We start from the raw sequence: 19,601 nt of genomic DNA, 5'->3' as shown, positions 1-19,601 counted from the left end.
GGCCTAATTGCTTTCATTTGGTTCCTCTATCCCCTGCTCAGCATTAAAAGATAGATGCTTACTTTTTGAGTTGTGCTACAGATGGCTGAATAGCTATCTCTTGTTCCTTGCAGCTGGGTTTCTATGTTTTGCTTAAATTTTGCTTGGAGATGTTCAGCACACTCTTTGATTAAAGAATCTCCCTTGCTCTTAAGGATGTTCAGGCGATCTTCAAATCCTGCAATTTCTTCCATCATTGCCTAAAACATTATGATGTAATCTTAAATTACAGGAATGCCAGAATGCTCTTAAATGACAGGAAAATATATTACAATTGAACGTTAATGAAAAAAATGCCTAACAATATGTTACAGGAGTGTTGGAGCAGAGGCTATAAAAGATATATTTAAATTTCTGCACTGAGCAGAGAATTTATACCTAAATGTCCTCTTCCTAGTTTATTTTATTTATGTTATTTATGTACTGACCAGTTAATTCTAAAAATATTATCATGTACCCTAACGCATTTGTTCATTTTGAGGGGGAAAAATTTAAACACATGAGTAAGCTTTTTATGGCATATTTTTTTAAAATAGTGTAGATTTTTTTAAAAAGTTTCATTCAACTTTATCTTTTTTAAAAATTACCAAGAGAACTTAGTAGTTAGCAGTACATAAAATCTAATAAAATGAAATATTTTCTGAAATTTGTGAGAAAAACCCGTCTAAGATTGTAATCTACATAGGAAGCTGTTTAAAAGATCTTACATTAGAAATAAATAAATATATCATTATTTATGTATTACAAATACTGCATATAATGTTCACTGGAAATCATCTAATATTTGAGTAAGGTAGTTGCATTTTTCTTAAGTATAGAAACACTGAATACATATGGTTTGTATGTACACTTTTATATATAATATCATTATTTCCATATCTGTAGACAGTAATAAAAATGACTACTTTTAAAATCTTAATTTGTTTTATTTAAATCAAGTCTTGATTTTAAAATAATAATAAAAAAGATTTGTATAGGACGTATTTTCTATTTTCTTTTTAACTGTTAATCTTTGAGAAAACTTTTCAAAGAGCAGCTAGGAATATTAGAAGACTAACAGTTCTTTACTTGAACTATAAACTACAATAATCATCTCAACTATTAGTGTGTTGTTGATTACATAGAATTACCTTGTGACTCGCTAATTGTTGTGTTATCACTTCTAAATCACTGCTCTCCATGAGTTCAGGGGTAATCAGCCTGCTGGACATCTGCAATAACCACTTTTCCACTTCCTGTAAGACACTGTTATAGTCTTCATGTTGTTTCACTTTCTCCTCCAAGCTTGCAACCTGTATCTGCATTAACAGAAATTGGATATTATTCAGTTGTTTCAAATGAGAATAATCTCAGATCTTCATTTTGAAAATAGTTAGATTTAGACTTAGAATAACTTTATTGTCATTTTGAATGTACGCTAATCAGCATACATTAAAATGAAATTTTGTTGCATACAGCTCTCAAAGGGTCTCCACCTCTAATATACACTACATAAACATGACAAGATAAATAAATAAATTCAAAATTATGCATATACCCACATATATTATATGATACGGAGAAACAACACAGTCTAAGTTCACATGTATACATGTACATGGTGAGAAAAACGAATCTTGCGAGTTTACCTGACGGATGGCATAGGGAACAAAGATAGCTGTTACAGAATCTGGTAGTCCTTCTAGAAATACTTCAAAACTTCCTCCAGAGGGGAGCAATAGAAACAGACTGTGTGTAGGGTCTCTAACAATGCTTTGAGCTCTAAACACATAGAACTTATAAGAACGGGAAGCAAGCTTCCTATAATCTTCTCAGCTGCCCTTAACACTCTCTGAATGGACTTTCTCTCTGAGGCACTGCAGCCACCAAACCAAACAGTGATGTAGTGGTTAAAATGCTCTCCATTGTGCCTCTGTAAAAAGTGGCCAGGACAGAAAGAGAAAGATGTGCTCTCCTCATCCGATGCAGGAAATACAGACACTGGTTTGCACGCTTCACTAAAAAAAATTCAACTGCCCCGTTTTCTTACTCATAGTATGATAATCCTTTTTTATTTCATTTATAAACTGCTATCTTAAATAAGACATTTTATATGATGCTGAATCTCTCAACACAAGATCAGGTTCAACAGGATTTTTAAGAGGTTCAAAAATTATACTTAGAAAACAGAACACTCTCTTCTCATAAATGAAATATAGTTAAATTAATTTAGATAATTCATATTACAAACATAAATTTACTTTTAATAAAAAATGTTAGTATTGTATATCTGAAAAAAAATTACCTTTGCCATATTGCAGAGCTCGTGGTATTCGTTATGAAGTTTTTGAATATTCTCAGCTATATTAGTGTCACAGATCAATTCAAAAAGGCTTTCTCCTTTTTCCACAACAGATTTGATTAAAGGTTCATGGGATAGTATGGTCTGCTGCACAGTCTAAAATTAAAATACAGTTTAAAATATTTTTAAAAATACAATGTAAATAAATAAACACAGATGGAAAATCACATTATCTTTACCTTGTATTTTGATAACTGTGCCTTCTTCTCATATAATTCCATTTTGGGATCCACTGTATTATGCAGTATGATTTGATAATCTGTTAGCCACTGTGTCTGTATTTTGTATTTATCTAAGAATTCCTTTGTTAAGTGCAGACATTTCTCTAATGTTGTACATTGCTTTCTGATAGAGCAAGTCATTTCATCAAGTTGTTCTACATGATCACTGATTTGTTTCTTTAATTGTTCAGCTTCATTTTCTTCCATATACTTAATAGCTCTTTCTCCCTTCTCACGGGCAGATTTGAGCAAACTCTGACCAACTTCCATGTCACTCATGAGATCCTGTGAACAAAAAATGAACAGTATTTCAAATTAAAATAAATCATTTGTGCACATTCAAAAGATATGTCTATTGCTAGACATTGGTTCACTTGATTACATTTTGACTTACCTGAATTCAAACTTGATTTTTGATCATGCACAGAGCACTTCAAATTCTCTCTGAGACATAAGCCATCAACCAAAATGTAAATTATAACATTTTGTCAAAATCAGGACATAATTTAATTAAATTAAATAATGTAAAGCAATTGAAGCCAACAGGATTATAGTTGGCTTGAAGCGGACATTATTTAATATTTAACCCTACTTGTATTTGGCCACAGAGTTGGCAGCTCATAATGAATGTTTGTGTGTGAGTAGAAGTGATACAGTAACAAGACATCATTATTTTTGTTTTCATTTCTAAATTCAGTTCCAAACAATGTGTATATATTATTTGCTGTAGCTTTCAATCTATCCTTCTTACATATTATTGATATAATTCCAATTATGTCCCCATATGCGCTCTTATCATGGAAAAACATGGAAAAAGAATATTTTGAAGTTACAGGACATATAAATTGAATAAATAAAAAATAAATAAAATAAATTTAACTAGCAGTTTACACATCAGTACTTCTATAGTAATTTAATTATTGCACATGAATGCTTATTGTGGATACCACTCAAGAAGAAGAAAAAAGACTACATTGAAAATTATGGAAAGGTATACAATTTTCAGGAAAATGCCGTATCAACTATTGTCAGTATTTCAAATTCTAAAATATTATGTTACTGTAACAGAACATCTTTCAAATAATATCCTAGAATTCTTGCTATAGCTCAGTAATTCATCAATTTTGTTAACATTTCTTTAAATAAAAAGCAGTGCTGAAGAACAAACTGCCCTGCTATTTTAGTTCTCCCTCCCTCCCTGCCTCCCTCCCTCCAGATATTGTTGCTATTTCACAGCAAAATAGCAGGCTTCAAATCTCATTCTTAATTACATTTTCATTCTCTAAAATATTTCTATTAATCCAATATTTCTTAAATCAATGCAAAAGTAATTTTCTAATGTAGGTAGTTTAAAATCCACTGTCCATCGATTTCTACATCCCTGTAGTGCTACATTTACAATATAAACATTAATATCATAAATATTTAGATAGGCAGTGACAAATTGCAACTGAGTTTACCTCAAGTTTCTGCATTTTTTTCTGCATTAATGCTCTCTCGGCTACATCACATTTTGTCACAACATTTTTGAACTTCCTAAGGATAGCTTCAGACCAATCTCTGTAAGCACTGAAAGCTAGTTCAGATTCTTCCAAACTTCGAATTTCTTCTTCAAGAAATTTTATTTGTTCCTGCAAGCAGATGAGAAGTGATACATTATTCATTCATTATTCCTTGATTCTCACACCTCTATTAAACCCACAAAATATTGCATTTATCAATTAAATGCAGTATACAGTTGGGAAATCAACTGCTATTAGATCATTCTGAATACGATCAAGACAATTTTTATGGAATATGGACACATAAATATTGGTTGTCTTAGTTCACACAGACCATCTGTTCTATCAGAATTCTGACTTGTTTATGTTGACAATTCAATACCCCTTCAATGTTTATGGGTGTAAAAATGCCTCATATGCTAATACTACTTCTAACATAACATTGTCTTGTCCCAATACTGCATATCTCCTGGTCTGGCATAGACAGATGACCAAGGAAAACTTATGGATACAGAGATCTGTACATGCTTCCACTCACAATGGACTCCCTGATTACACAGCATAACGTGTATGCAAGTAATTAGTTAAATGACTACTAATTACTATAGTCAGTGTGTTGATTACAAGAATAGGGCCAGGAAACTGTACAATGAAGGTAGAGCTACCCTTGCAGGGTGCACCCTGGGCTACTGAATGGAGCTAGCAAAGCGTTTAATGGTCTGATGCCCTTCTTATCGCCAATGCAGAGTTTTATTCAACAGATATATTCTCATTGTGCCCAGAGAGAAAAATATCTGCCTCTATCCAGATCAAACTCACAGTATGTGAGGTGAGAGCTCCACCTATAGGCCACCGCACCACTCCAAGGTAGAGCTAACAATGTGCCTGAGAAAACAAGGAGTCACAAAAGATCACATGACCTCAGGACATTGTAACTGTCATAAATACAAGTCAGTTGCCAAACATCTGAATTTTGATCCCATGAGCACGGGGATGCTTACAGTTGTAAGTGGGAGAAAACCAGTCATATGTCACTTTTTTCCGTGTCATTGTGTCTTTGAACGATCACTAAATCAACTGTTGTAAATTGAGGACTACCTTTATTTCTTGAATTATCACTTCTTATATAAAAAGAATTAGAGCTCTTGCCTCAGAATATGAATTGTAAAATAGATGAATATTATAAAAGCAGATTGAGAGCAGTTCAGCGTAATATAAATGAAACTAATTTTAGCCTAATGTTCCAGTTGAATATTAATAGCTGATGAATGAGCATAATATTTAGCTGTATAATTAAATCTCCAGATATACAGAGATAAGAGAAGCAGAATGACAATCATTTCTAACAATAAAGCACTTCGAATACAGTATCTAAACTAAATCACTGAATGTTTTCTAATTAGTATTACGTAATGCTTTCAGAACATTTTTACTATTTACCAGTACATGAAGAACAAGAGTTTGGTATCGAGAAGCAAGTTGGGTTGCTTGTCTTCCCATTCTACTAGAAGTATGAATTTCCTCCAGGAAATGCTGCGCCAACAACCCAACTTCTTCAACTTCATTTTTATAGACTGTTATTTCTTCGTGCCAATTCTGAGATAAAGAAATATTTTAAAAATATTTGAGAAATGACATAAATATGATTTATAGAACTCTTAAAAATAACAAAAATATGGAAACATGAATCTCAATTTATAAAATCAAGAATTATAAACCTGTTTATTTACAGAATATTTATATATTATTTTTGCTGTACACACGTTACAAAGACACAACACTCTTTTTAATTGTTGAAAAGAGAACTTGGTGAAGAAGAATCTTGTTGTTGCATAGGTGGTACTAAATACATTTTTATGAAGGTGTTTTTCTTGCTTTATTGTAGATCAGCTTTTCATATCAGTCAGATCTCATATGTAAATCCAAAAGGCTTACTCTTACAACAAATATTCAAAGATTATTCCATTGACTCATACAAACTCCCTTTCTTCTTACACCCATAAGACTTTCACACAGTTGATTCTACTACTTTATAATGTTTCTAGTTCTTCCCATCAAAATAAAACTCTACACTTTGAGCCTATATAAAAGATACATAATTAATCTGGGTTGCTGTCTGGTAAGGAAAACAGCAAACCACATTTTACTGCAAATTTGATGCAAACTAAATAATCAACATTTCTCAAATTAAATGAAGATTTATTTTGTTTTTAGCAATTTGAACTTCGAGGCACAGTTTTTCTATATAAAGATTTCTTGCTATTCTTTGGATTACAAAAAATCTGTATAAAAATCAGTAAGAGCATTCTGATGTGGTGGTGAGAAAAAAAACATGTTTAGAAAAAAGGAAACAAAAAAAACATTTCTATTATTTTCCCAAAACAAATACTTTTAAAGAGTGGGAGCCTTTATCTATATGTTTAGTATAAGGGTAGACAAAGAGACAACAAGGTGAATCAAAACTGAAGTGTACACTTAATATAGCTAAGCTTAATATTTCCTTCCTTCCTTCCTTCCATCTCTCCTTCCCTCCCTCTCTCTGAAAAATATCTCCATATCATATACTGTATAAATAGTTGATCTATGCTCATTGAAAGTAATAATAATGTGTCGTATTTGATTGTACCTTATGACTATCATTAAGTGTTGTACGTTATGATTCTTGATTCTTAACGAATGTATCTTTTCTTTTATGTATACTGAGAGTATTTACACCAAGACAAATTCCTTGTGTGTCCAATCATACTTGGCCAATAAAGCATTCTATTCTATTCTATTCTATTCTATTCTATTCTATTCTATTCTATTCTATTCTATTCTATTCTATTCTATTCTACTGTACTCTACTCTATTTAGCTTAAGAATATAAAGAATATAAAAACTGAAATGAATATCAGCTTTCAGTTGTATGAATGATAATGACTGCAATAAACGGAAATAAAAGAATAGTGGTGCTCATATATTGCATAATTTTCCTCACCTTCAACTGCTGAAGCTGAATTTCCTTTGTGGCTCGGTCAGATTGCCGACTAGCTCTGATATTAACTTTCTCCTCCAGAGTTTTGAGCCATTGATCCATCTTCAGAAATTTATTCTCCATCAGTTTTAATCTGCTTAAGGTAGTATTTAGCTGTATCCTAACATCAGAAAGATTGTGTTGGTAGACTGTCCAATCTTGACGGAGAGACTCCAATACTCTTTCCTCCAACTGGGGTGCACCCCATGGGATTAGTTCTTCTCTAGCATGGAGTGTTGCATTAAGCAATGCTTGTCCTTCAGCACAATGTACCTGTAATTCCTGAAATGAAAAATTATTGCATATTATACTTTCTAAACCAGATTTTTGTACTAGATTGTTTAAGGTAAAATTGTTTCTGCAAACCTGGAAAATACATGGTTATTATTTCCAAATTATTTTCAAACCATGCAGAGTCCTATAAAGTATCAGAATTTTACATAATATACCCAATTATTGCAAAAGCTCAAATGGTTGATTGCTGTTAGTTTAGAAACAATATCAATTTGCTCAAAATAATATTTTTGTATGCTCTAGACAAATTTAAAACATTAAAAGACAGCTTAATAAAGACTGACAAGCTTGCAGAATGCTGCCTTCAGTTTGATATTGAAACAAGACATATCTGAAAAATAGACTCTACTGTCTGCTCCAAGTTGATTGGAGTTTAGAAAACAAAGGACTGCAAGGTTATTATTATTAGAACAAAATTATTCTAAAATTCTACCTGGAGTTCATGGAGTGTTTCTTCGTATCTCTCTATATCACCTTCCAGGTGTGATAAACAGTTGAGCTTTTCCTGTTCCTTTTCTAGCCATACTTCAAAGGCCTTCAAATTCTTTTGGTACTCTTGATGCAAGTGAACATATCCTTCAGCTTTAGTTATTGTTTCCTATTGTTATCAGAAATATCCCATTATAGTGTAAGTCAATAGACTTTTCTGACATTGACCAAGTCCTGTACTTAATGGTGACATTTAACTCTGTACTGTTTCTCAGGTGCAGTGATTATTAATCCATGATTAATAAATAAATTGCTAAAAGATGAATACGCCAATCCTAGTATTTAATTTATCAAGTTAACTGATGCTATTAGGAAAAGTGATCCTTTTAACTAATAGAAATGCATTAAAATACATATATACATATGCCCAAACATTCAAATACTATGAAATGTATGGGCAAAGAAACAAAGTGATTTCTTTAACAATTTCTTTAAAGAATTATAGTGAAAAAGAATAAACATAGCATTGTAAAATGCAGCAATACCATTATTCTATCTTTGAGAAGTTGGTATCTCTCATGAAGGTCTTGCAGTTCAAGCTGAGTGACATAATGCTCAGTCATGCCTGTGCTTTTGACTTCAATAGCTTCCAGCAGTGTACTGTGACTAAATATTTCTTCCTTAAGTAACTGTAGAGGACAAACATCAATTTAACCACCTAAAATAATATGTATAGTAAACAATATATAAGTAGGTTCTAACTACAGGAAACAAAAGGATTTGCTTTGCCAGGGTCAAAACCCAGTAAGACTTTGCCTATAATCCTGTTATCATAATGGAACAAAATGAGGCTAAATAGTAAATGTAGTAATTGTGGTTTTTCCAAAGCTAATCCAAAGCAAAATTTGATACAACAGTTAACATCCTGGATTGTGAATTAATTGTATTGACCATGAGGAACTCAGAACCTGTGCAAAACAAAACATGGAGGATTTATAGATCTCTAGAAAGGAACAGCATGTAACAAACCTGCACTTAATAATCTTATAGAAACTTGCTTGGGCCATGTTGAAATGGAACTTTTTGACAGTTGTACAGTTAAGTTTTTAAATATTTGAACAAAAAAATCAAACATTTAAAACCTTGTGCCATCAGCTTTCTTATATATTGCCATTATTTTATTTGTGAACTATGGAGGCTCCTTAGGGTTTACCAAAACAGTAATAATATTTGTTGACTAAACAATCATAAAAAATAAAAATGAATTTAAATTCTATTCTAAAGATACACATGTAATCAAAACACAGATAAACATTAATTTTTAAAGTCTTTTTTAAATAGGAGTTATGTACATTAAGGAACAAAACGTTTTCACACACTTTGTGAAAATACTTTGGTATGCCAAGAGAAAGCAACTCCTTTGATAATATATAGATTTATTCTGCAAAGGAATTATCTATCTATCTATCTATCCATCCATCCATCCATCCATCCACATCCTACCTTTATTATTTTTTAATAAATAATTCAAGATGGCATACATACCTAAAACTCTTTCTTCCTCCTTTTTTCTGTGCACAATAATCTGTGAGGTGGGTTGGACTGAGAGAGATAGCCCAAAGTCACCCATCTGGCTTTCATGGCTAAGACAGGAACTCATAGTCTTTTCTGCTTTCTAGTCTGATGCCTTAACGTCTAGACCAGAATGGCTCTACGACTAAAATATGCTACTGCAATTATATATATATTTTAGGATAGACTTTCTACAAACCTTAGATTTGCTGAGTGAAGATTTTTTTTCCCTCAGTTCAGAATATTGTCTTTCCGAGGCATTCATAATTGCTTCTACTTTGTCCATCCAACTAGTAAACTGCTGAACATCATCTTGGTAGCTTGTCCACTTGGAGAGAGCTCCTTCAAGCTGACTGAAATGTTAAAAGTAATACATATACTTAGTTCTGTATCAGAATAATACAATAACCTAGATCCAATTACACTATCAGCAAATGGTGCTAATTATTTTATATATACTACGAATAGTATGGACTCATAATGCATTCATAAAAAGTACTCCACATTAGAAAGCTCTGCTATTTGCAAGGCTCTTAGAGTTATTTTGAAATAATCTGGCTGTCCTGGCTGTTTCAATGTGTCTATAAAAGCCCAGCTATATTCATTTAGCCGACATTCCCAAGAGTTTGGACTTTAGTGAAATAGCAAAATCTGTGGAATTGGGTGAAGATACCTAAGGAAATTATCATATGCAGCAAAGAGAAATTTATACTTATCGCTGATCAACAACAATTGATTGTTGATACATGTTGTTTAAATTAGTATTTTTTTGACAAAGAGAAAAGGAAAAAAGACTCTAAAACAGCTACTGTTTCTTAGCATTGATCGATGGAATTTTAATATTGTATTACTTTTTGACACAGCTGGCAAATAATTTGGGGATATCTGAGAGAGTCTTGAGAAACCCCCAGAGTCCTAGGATCATGCTTAAGAAACACTGATGTAGACTATTCTCTGTGATTTGTTATGCTGAGGTTTGTATTGTGCATTTTATAAATTCTTTTATATCCATATTGTGTTTTACCTTTTGCAGTGGATACATGTAGACAAGAGGGAAGCCCATGTGTCCTTAAGAGTTTTCAGTTGTTGTTCAATCACAGACGCTCCTTCTACTGAGGTATTTTGCAAAACAGATTCTCCTCTTGTCACCACCATTTTCATTTGAATTTCTTTCTCTTGCTTTAATGAAAGGATTGCCTGAAAAACAAAGAGACCCTGTTTCTATTCTTATTGTGGTCCTGTACCTTTTCCCAATTATTTATATATTTGTGTCCCACTGTTATTATTTGTACAAATAACTCAAGGCAGCGAACAATCCAATACACCTCTTATTTTTTCAAACATTTCCTCACTTTCTTTGTTCTGAGCTCTTTTTAAAGGGCTTTCCAATCAGTTTCTCTCTCTTCATAATTTCAAATTTCTGGAATAGTATTAATGGATTTTAAGAAATGTTGAGGAAAATGTTATTTGTACAAAAATTTAATAAAACTGTAGCTTTCAGTTTTCTGGAAATAAAGGAGTTTTTTTAAAAAAATCTGTCATGCTCACTGATACTGGGTGTTTCAACAATTAAGAAAGGATAATCAGTATTTTTGTCAGTTAAAAGTCTACTCCGATAGACTTTAAAAAAAACAACAACCCTTAGGTAACCATAGCTATATGAGAAACCCACATTAATCACTACATACTATTGATCACCATAAGGCAGTCTGCAATTTTAATATGGGAAGCAGAATTCAAATGATTAAATAAATAAAAAAGAAACACTCACAAGGTACAGACCAGGTACATATTACTGAGAATTGATTGAGCCAGGAAAGGATCTTGCCTTCCTGGGGATTTACCCTTCTGGAGTCAGGTTCTTTAGCAACTAGGAAATCATACACATGACCATAACAATACTGACCCCAAATCCCAACTGTTTGTAAACAAGGAGATAAGTTTATTGAATAAGTCTCCAACTATATCAACACTAAGTTGATTTTTTTTTTTGCTAAACCCATTTGGTTATAGTAAGGCATATAATATAAATAAGCAGCCAAGTAAATAAATAAAATGTACAATAAGTTAAACTCCTTAAAATCTACCACTCAACTACTGTATAGGAAATATATATTTAAACTCTTGGAAAAATACACACATAATTATATAATTTTATATAATCCATTTTACACTATTAGAAAATATAATATAAATCAATGAATAAAAACATTTAGAATGGAACTCCTTGGTGTAGGATTCTTTGACATTGCTTACCTCAAGCTTTGCCATTCTATTATCAAGGGCGTTTTTGTCTGCCGTGGGACAGCAGTAAGATTCAAGCACCTGAATTGTATCTGCCATCCAGTCCTGAAGCTCCTTCAGTCCATGAGAGAACTGTTGGTGCTCTGCTACTATTCTGTCCATTCTGGAGACCTTTTCCTTAAATTCATACAGATGTTAACATTACCAACCATTCAGATAATCTATCATTCCACTAGAGTTGAAAAAAAATCAGAAAGGGAAATCTCAGAAAACTAAGTTCAGAATGAGTAAACGGGCAAAATTTTAACTGCCCCATTTTTCCTCCACTGTGTTCCTTCAAGGATTCACATATCACTTACTACACTGAGTCCATAACTAAAATTTGCTTGGAATTAGATTACTGTACATGTTTGGCATATCTAATAAATGTGCCTGGGCAATTCTTTTGATTATACTTTTTAAATCCTTCTTGCATTTATAAAAATCACATGTAAGAACAAGTTATGGATCTCAGTAGAGATAATATATATTTAAAGTTACGTATGCATTGGATACACTTGCTAATTACATAGTGTGCACATTTTATTTAGTTCGATATGCATTATTTATCAATGGGATTGAGCTGCTCCACCTGTGCCAGCAGAGTAGGCACGCTACAGATCCAATTGGTCAAGGAATTCCAGCAGGTGATGTCCAGGACAAAACCCTTCTTTGCTGGGGCTTTGGCCTTTTGTAACATCATGACCCCTTCCTGGTGAGATCTGCCCCCATCCTCCTGACCTTCATAAACATCTGAATATCTGGTTCTGCCGACTGTCCTGGGGGCCCATTGAGGGAGCATCACACTGGAGGTGGTTGATGAACCACTAGCAGATCCCACATTCCCCTCCCCCACAAATCCATACATATACATATATATATATATATATATATATATATATATATATATATATATATATATATATGATATTCAGCTTTGTTTGGGTATTTTCCCATGTCATTATATTTGTGCTTTTAAAGTTGTAGCAACGTTTTGGCAGAATCTCATCTGCAATTATCAGGCTTGTGTATTGGGTTTGTCTGTGAGTTAGACTTTCACAGCTGTTTCTGTTTTAAATTTGGTGCTAGCCTATGCTGTGCCAGAATGGTTTTTTCTTCATCCTGATTGGTTGGGAGTCTTGGTCTGTGTTTATTGGTCTTGGAGTTTGCCGTGTTCTGCTTGATTGGTGTTTCTAATATCTTCTGTCTGTTTTGTAGTCTTTTTTTTGTCTTGATTGGCTGGCAACATTGTGTTTCCTGTATTGGAGGCTTTTAGTGCAGCTTGGCTCCGAGTAAACGAATGGCTATCATTTATTAGGAAGCTAGGTTTCATCTGGGTGCCTGGTTGGGGTTTGTTTGAGCTGGAGCTATCGGGGGAGTCTGTTTGTGACCAGGTGTTTGCCTGGCTTGTGGTGTGGAGATTTTTTTGTTAGAGAGTGCAGGCTTCCAGATAATTGACAGTCTGGTAGAGTCATCTCTTCTATTCAAGCTTTCAAATACCCACGAAAACTTAAGAAAATATGTATGTATGTATGTATGGTTTTACTGCTTTTAATAATGTAAGCTGCCCAGAATCACTTCATGATGAGATGGGCAGCAAATTTAATAAATAAAATAAAATAAAACATGAATAGAATAGTAAACCAGTGACCCACATAAGATCTCCTTTTTATAACCATTTAGGAGAACATGCATTAAATGACCAGTGAGTTCTTCTTTCTTCTGCTGGTTAGGCCTGATTTATTACTTTAAAAGTCCATAGTGTTTCTTTTTTACAAAATGATATCTGTCTATAACCTGTTTCTTAATATATTTCTCTTGATAAAGTAATCTTTTACAGGACCATTTAATGTAACTCTTTACATGCTCTAAGTACTGTATAAAGGAGCAATCGAGTATCAATCCAGTATAGATACTGCTTGCTATATCTTTCTCTAACACCTCATGTCCCCTCTCATTGGTATGGAACTTACAATCTTACCTTCAATCATACTGGTTTTAAAATACAGATAGAAGCCATTTCATAGACAGATATGCAGCATTTCAGAACGCAGGTTTCTATTTTTTTACTAGACTTGTTGCATAAAAGCACGTATAGGAGCATTACCTTTGTTAGGTTGCTCAGAGCAAGATAGAGAGATGATAGCTGAGAAACCCTGTGTACAAAGTTTTTGCTGGCAGATTGTTCTTCCCAAAGCTGCTGAGCTTTTTCTTTTAATCTGCTGAGATGAGGCTCATTACATTTTATTTCTTCAAGGACAGACTGCAAAGCATAAGCACATATCTGTTTAGTACTAATGCGGAAAAAAAGAGCAAGCAGCAAGGAAGGTAGATGCATAGAAAAGGTCTGTTAAAGGACTTGGAAATGCTAAGCCTTTCCTAATGATCAGTTTGACATGTGACAATGTGCATTGTTTCTTCAGCAAGGAGATTAAATACCTCTCCTCAAAATAGCGCTTCAGTTTCAAGCAGTTTTTCAGCAATCTAATAACAATATTTGTTAATGAAAAGTAGGATAAAATGGCCATGACATAAACATAATAATCAAAGTTATAAACATTGTGTGAAGCCTGTCTGTTGTTATTGATCAACATTCTCTCTCCCCCACACATGCTATTTTGAAACCCATATTTAACACTAGGATTATAAAGTCAAGAACTTGAAATTCAGGTTTCTCAAAGTGCTAAACATGAAAAAGGCCACTTTTTCTTCTATGATATAGCCTAGTCGTTCTGTGAATATTTTGCTTTGCCAAGAGTGAGGGATTCTTTTTTCAGTATCTAATTAAGTATTCTCTTGCAGCAATGAAGACCACATCAGCACTGGATTGAATAGTCCAGTGTTCAAAAAGTGTTGAACTTTGAAATGAGATTTGCTAGATTTTTCCGTAACAGATAAAATGGTCTTTGGGAATGTTTTCAACTGATCATATGAATCAGCTTGTACATAAGATAAGAATATATAACCTAAAAAAAATTATCAGACAAAGATACCCGAACTCATTGGTAGCCTCACACTGTAATGCACAGGGACACACATTTAATTTTGCAGATGCCAGTATTGTTGGACGAGCAGGCACAAAAACAGCCAGGGAAGTGATTGAAGCCTGGGAAACAGGCATCTCATCAATAGGAGTGCTGATTTACCACCAGCCGATCAAATACTTAGAAGGCGAGGACTGGGCAGAACAAGCAAATGTTAGCTAATGACTTAAAAGCCAGCCATCAACACACCACAATCAACATCTAAAAAGCCATTTACAACAGACACATACCACACATAGAACAGCATTTACTCTGCTAGAGAGAAGACACCCTAACTACCTCTATTCCAACCACAACTGGCCTTAAATGCAAGCTACTCAATGCAAGAAGCCTTGTAAATAAAATACCTGAATTTCTCCTCTTACTAAATATGGCTAAATTCGACGTTATATTTGTCTGTGAAACATGGCTCAATGCATCTCTGCCTGACTCCATTACCACAGTAATAAACTATCATGTTTACCGATCAGATCGTGAAATCCATAGAGGAGGTGGTGTTGCTATATTCTATAAAAAGTCCCTACATCTAAAAAACATCCAAGTTACCCAGGAGCTTGCTATTCCTGAGATCATCATCTGAACTGTCCTTAAATATCACATTTCAGTTCTTACTATGTTACAGAGCCCCTGATTATGACACCGAACCCGCATTACGTAGCTGATATTAACACAGTTGAGAAAGTCCAGAAATATTTCACAAGAAGAGTTCTCCACTCCTCTACTTGTAGCAGAATACCTTATGCCACCAGACTCGAAATTCTAGACCTAGAAAACCTATAAATACGCCGCCTTCAGTCTGATCTAAGTATACTATATCAAATCATACATTGCAATGAATACTTCAACTTCAACCATAACAACACAAGAGCAAACAACAGATACAAACTCTAGGTTAATCGCACCAACCTTGATTGCAGGAAATACGACTTCAGCAACAGAGTGGTCAATGTCTGGAATACTCTACCTGACTCTGTGGTTTCTTCCCCAAACCCCCAAAACTTTAACCTTAGACTGTCTACTATTGACCTCACCCCTTTCCTAAGAGGTCTGTAGGGGGGGCGTGCATAAGTGCACCAACGTGCCTACCATCCCTGTCCTATTGTTTCTTTTATTTTTTATTTTTCTTATATGTATCCATGTATTCATAACTACGTTTTTACTTATACCTATTATCTTGTAAGCAACTGACAAAAATAAATAAATAAATAAAATAAAAATAAATAAAGTTCCTTGTAGATGGACTCCAGCACAAATCCAAAAGCTTGGAAGACAAAACCTCTGGTCCCGATGACCAACCCAGATTGTGACTAACCCAACTTCATCCTGGGATATGTATATTTGACTTCATTCGTAAAGACATATATTGGCCCCAAATATGGTTAAATAAATAGAGAGATCTTATCTTAATATTACCTGTAGATTCTGATGCTCTCTCCTTTTAGTGGAAAGGTCATGCAGATTATTATTACTGCTTTGCACCATTTCTTTGGTTTTATTTAACCAGTCTTGAAGAGGTTCAGCACTTGTTTCAAAGTCTTTCATCTGTACCTTTAAATTCTAGAAAAAAATCAGGATAGGAAGCATTCATTGCTAGTCCATAATTTTGGATAAAATATTTTCACCATACAGTCCAGTATCTAGTAGTACTATTAGATCTAGCATTGTTACAAATGGGATCTCTGTTTCAGATGAGATATTTCTTTGCTTAGAGAAAGAGAACCAACATTCATTCTGTACTGACTGTCCCCAAACTATTGAAATAGAATATATGTAAGTTCATCTGGAATCTTTAGTTAATTAAAAGATAAATTAGCTTGCCAGACATATGGAACATATCTTCCCAGGCTATATGGCCTCCAAGTCCTTTCGAAACATAATATAAGTTTTGGTTACTAATCTGTAAAACACAACAAAGTTTTGGGATTTGAGAATCTATCTGCCTGGCTTTAGTAATTGTTCTTGGAAATTCTTCTTTGTATTTTCCGAAATGTAATTATGTTAAAAGTGACTGAAAACAAAATGGCTTTAAAAACTTTATAAAAAATCGAGACAAAAGAGGTATAGATAAAAGATAAGATCCATCATTTAGGCTTAATGTAGAATTAAGTGCAAGTACATTTAGAAGAAAAAGTAAAAAAAATGGTTTCAACTTATTGATTTCTTTTGTAATTGATCTCATACCTCTAAAGTTGTTTCCTTTTGGTGCAGAGTGGAAATAAATTTCTTCCAGTCCTCTTTAGCTGAAGCAATTTTGGTCTGAATTGATTTAACTTTTTCTTTAGGTAATATAGAACTTAACAGTTCTCCTTTGGATACCACTAAATTTAATTTATGTTGACCAGTCTCAGTTGCAGATAAGAATTCCTAAGCCAAAATACACACATGTAGACTAATGATAAAAGTAGTAAGCAATATGTACAAAACAACATTTGCTAAAGCTAACAAATAAAACATTGTAATGTATGCTGCTGGTGTACCTTTTACACCTTTTTTTTTTTACACATGTAAAAGGTTATTTTCCAATTACTGAAAGCCAAGAGAACATCTAACATCTAATACTTTCTTTCTAAAAAATATTTTAATTACCTTTTTAAGTCAATATTCTATCAATAGAAACCTCTATTCTGCTTAGTTCCTTTTACTGCATTCATTAATACACATACATAAAGACAATTTGGTTGTATCATTATCAGACAATACATATGAAAAAATGTTTTGGATTCAAGGCCAACTCTTGCCCAGAGAATACGTCTGAGCTGGCTGAGAAATGGGAAATGACAGAATGCATATACTCCTCCGATTTGTATATTTGTACATTGCTCATATACAAACATAAATAAATACAGGTTCTCGGTGTCTATTTTGTAAGTTATTAATAAACTGGCTGTGAGGAGGAAAAAGCTCATTAAAAAGTTATCTTTTATATAATCGACACTTAAAGAATCATGGTTATTCAGAATAGTACTTAAAGACCAAGAATAAAGTATCAGTGAATCCCATTTTTCATTTGTTTTTTTCTCATGGACAGAATTGTTAAGTGTTCCCACAGGTATAGAAAGTTCCCAAACGAAAGTACAGGTAGTCCTCGATGTACATCTACAGTTGAGCCCAAAATTTCTGTTGTTAAGTGCAATATTTGTTAAGTAAATTTGCTCCCGTTCTACGACCGTTCTTACCACAATTGTTATGTGAATCACTGCAATTGTTAAGTTAGTGACATGGCTGTTAAGTGAATCTGACTTTCCCGTTAACTTTGTTTGTCAGAAGGTTACAGAAGCTTGTCAGAAGGCTACAGGTCACATGAGCCCAGAACTCTCTCATAAATATGAACCAGTTTCCAAGCATCTGAATTTTGATCATATGACCATAGGGATACTGTAAAGGTCAGGTGAAAAACGGTCATAAGCCTCTTTTTTTTCAATGCCACTGCAACTTTGAACAGTCACTAAATGAACTGTTGAAAGTCAAGAACTTTCTCTAAATCCTAAATATGACATTTAGTAAAAGCAAGCCAATTTCATAAGCAATACTTTGAGACTAGTTTGTTTCCACTAAGCATAATTTCAATTAGCCACAGTTTTTCTGTATTCATGTAACATGACAAGTTGTGTTCTATCTAAAATGAAAGCACAATCATTTGACTTCCTCACAGCGACTTCAAAGTGGGAAACAGGGGAAACAACCAGCAACACATCTGAACAGAAGCATTTTTTAAATTGGATAATATTATGAAAAATTACATTTTTGCTAATGCCCATGGAATATAAAATGGTTTTAGTTCCAGATTCTTTTCATAATAGTATAACATGGTTCAGATAGAAACATTCAATTGTAAGTACATTTGAGGAATTACCTGTATTTTCTGTATGTTAGCTGTAACATCACTGACATTTTGAGGCACATCAAAACATTTGGCAGTAGCGATTTTGGAATTGACCAGCCATTGCTGGAAATCTCTGAAGGCTGCCCTGAATCTCTGTTGCAAGGTCTGCTCTTTACTTTGGCATCCCTTTGAAGCCTGTAGACAAAGACTTCAGGTACCGTGTTAGACAAATGGAAATATAGATTAGGATTATATTAGGAAGAAAGAAGTAGCTATAACTTTTCACATGATGCACCAAGGGATGGCTTTTCAAGTAAGGATGATGAATAATGAAAAAAAATGACATCTGACGTGGGCAACAAAATGAAAATACATTCTTTAAAAACTGCCTATATTTCACAAAATTACCAAATTTTAAAATTTGTGGGTTTTTTTAATTTTGAATATTATAAGATTTTGGAAAATACACCAATTTTACCAGGTAGGTAGGTAGATAGGATAGATAGATAGATAGATAGATAGATAGATAGATAGATAGATAGATAGATAGATAGATAGATAGATAGATAGATAGATAGATAGAAGATACACATGGGACATAAGTTTATAGTACCTACAAGTACTATATTGCTTATCCCTGATTTATACATGGCAGTTCTCAAAAACTTTCACTAACATTATAATGATCCAAGAAATTTTTTTGACAACACTACATCAGATTTCACCCCAATGATTATGTTAGCCCAGGGATTTTGAGAGTTGGACTTGTATTTAGCTTAAGGTTCTCAGGTTGAGAAAAGGTGATATATGAACTTGAAATTATATCAATATTATAATATATAAATATTAAGATATTTATATAACAGATCTATATGAAGTTTTCATGAGCTAAATCAGAATAAAACTGTGTCCTCTAAATTGGCATCAGTTAGCTCAAAGAAGGATTCATTTTATTTGGTACTGGTGTAATATTTTAATTTGCTCTGAAACACATTTAAATAACAATCACAATATAGGAAAGCTTTACCATGTAGGTG

General features: G+C 33.3%; 1 protein-coding gene across 2 annotated transcripts in view; it reads right to left on the bottom strand.

Annotated features, from left to right (window-relative positions):
- The window catches only part of SYNE1 (spectrin repeat containing nuclear envelope protein 1), a 212,762-nt gene that overhangs the window by 134,892 nt on the left and 58,269 nt on the right, over nt 1–19,601 (bottom strand). For both annotated transcript variants that reach the window (XM_087939369.1, XM_087939379.1), the window contains exons 42-57: nt 18,595–18,772; nt 16,923–17,105; nt 16,155–16,298; nt 13,805–13,960; nt 11,671–11,835; nt 10,439–10,611; nt 9,614–9,767; nt 8,388–8,531; nt 7,847–8,011; nt 7,084–7,401; nt 5,544–5,699; nt 4,062–4,232; nt 2,560–2,886; nt 2,324–2,476; nt 1,170–1,337; nt 63–239 (exon numbers count right to left, since the gene is read on the bottom strand). In XM_087939369.1, coding sequence (XP_087795495.1) covers nt 63–239; nt 1,170–1,337; nt 2,324–2,476; nt 2,560–2,886; nt 4,062–4,232; nt 5,544–5,699; nt 7,084–7,401; nt 7,847–8,011; nt 8,388–8,531; nt 9,614–9,767; nt 10,439–10,611; nt 11,671–11,835; nt 13,805–13,960; nt 16,155–16,298; nt 16,923–17,105; nt 18,595–18,772 — 2,932 coding nt within the window. The remainder of the gene's footprint in view (nt 1–62; nt 240–1,169; nt 1,338–2,323; nt 2,477–2,559; nt 2,887–4,061; nt 4,233–5,543; nt 5,700–7,083; nt 7,402–7,846; nt 8,012–8,387; nt 8,532–9,613; nt 9,768–10,438; nt 10,612–11,670; nt 11,836–13,804; nt 13,961–16,154; nt 16,299–16,922; nt 17,106–18,594; nt 18,773–19,601) is intronic.

The sequence above is a fragment of the Pseudonaja textilis genome, chromosome 1, assembly GCF_049901715.1.
Source record: "Pseudonaja textilis isolate UNSWEBS1 chromosome 1, rPseTex1.2, whole genome shotgun sequence".
NCBI classification, from domain to species: domain Eukaryota; kingdom Metazoa; phylum Chordata; class Lepidosauria; order Squamata; family Elapidae; genus Pseudonaja; species Pseudonaja textilis.
The sequence above is the reverse complement of the archived record's forward strand: the minus strand, read 5'-3'. Positions and strand labels throughout refer to the sequence as shown.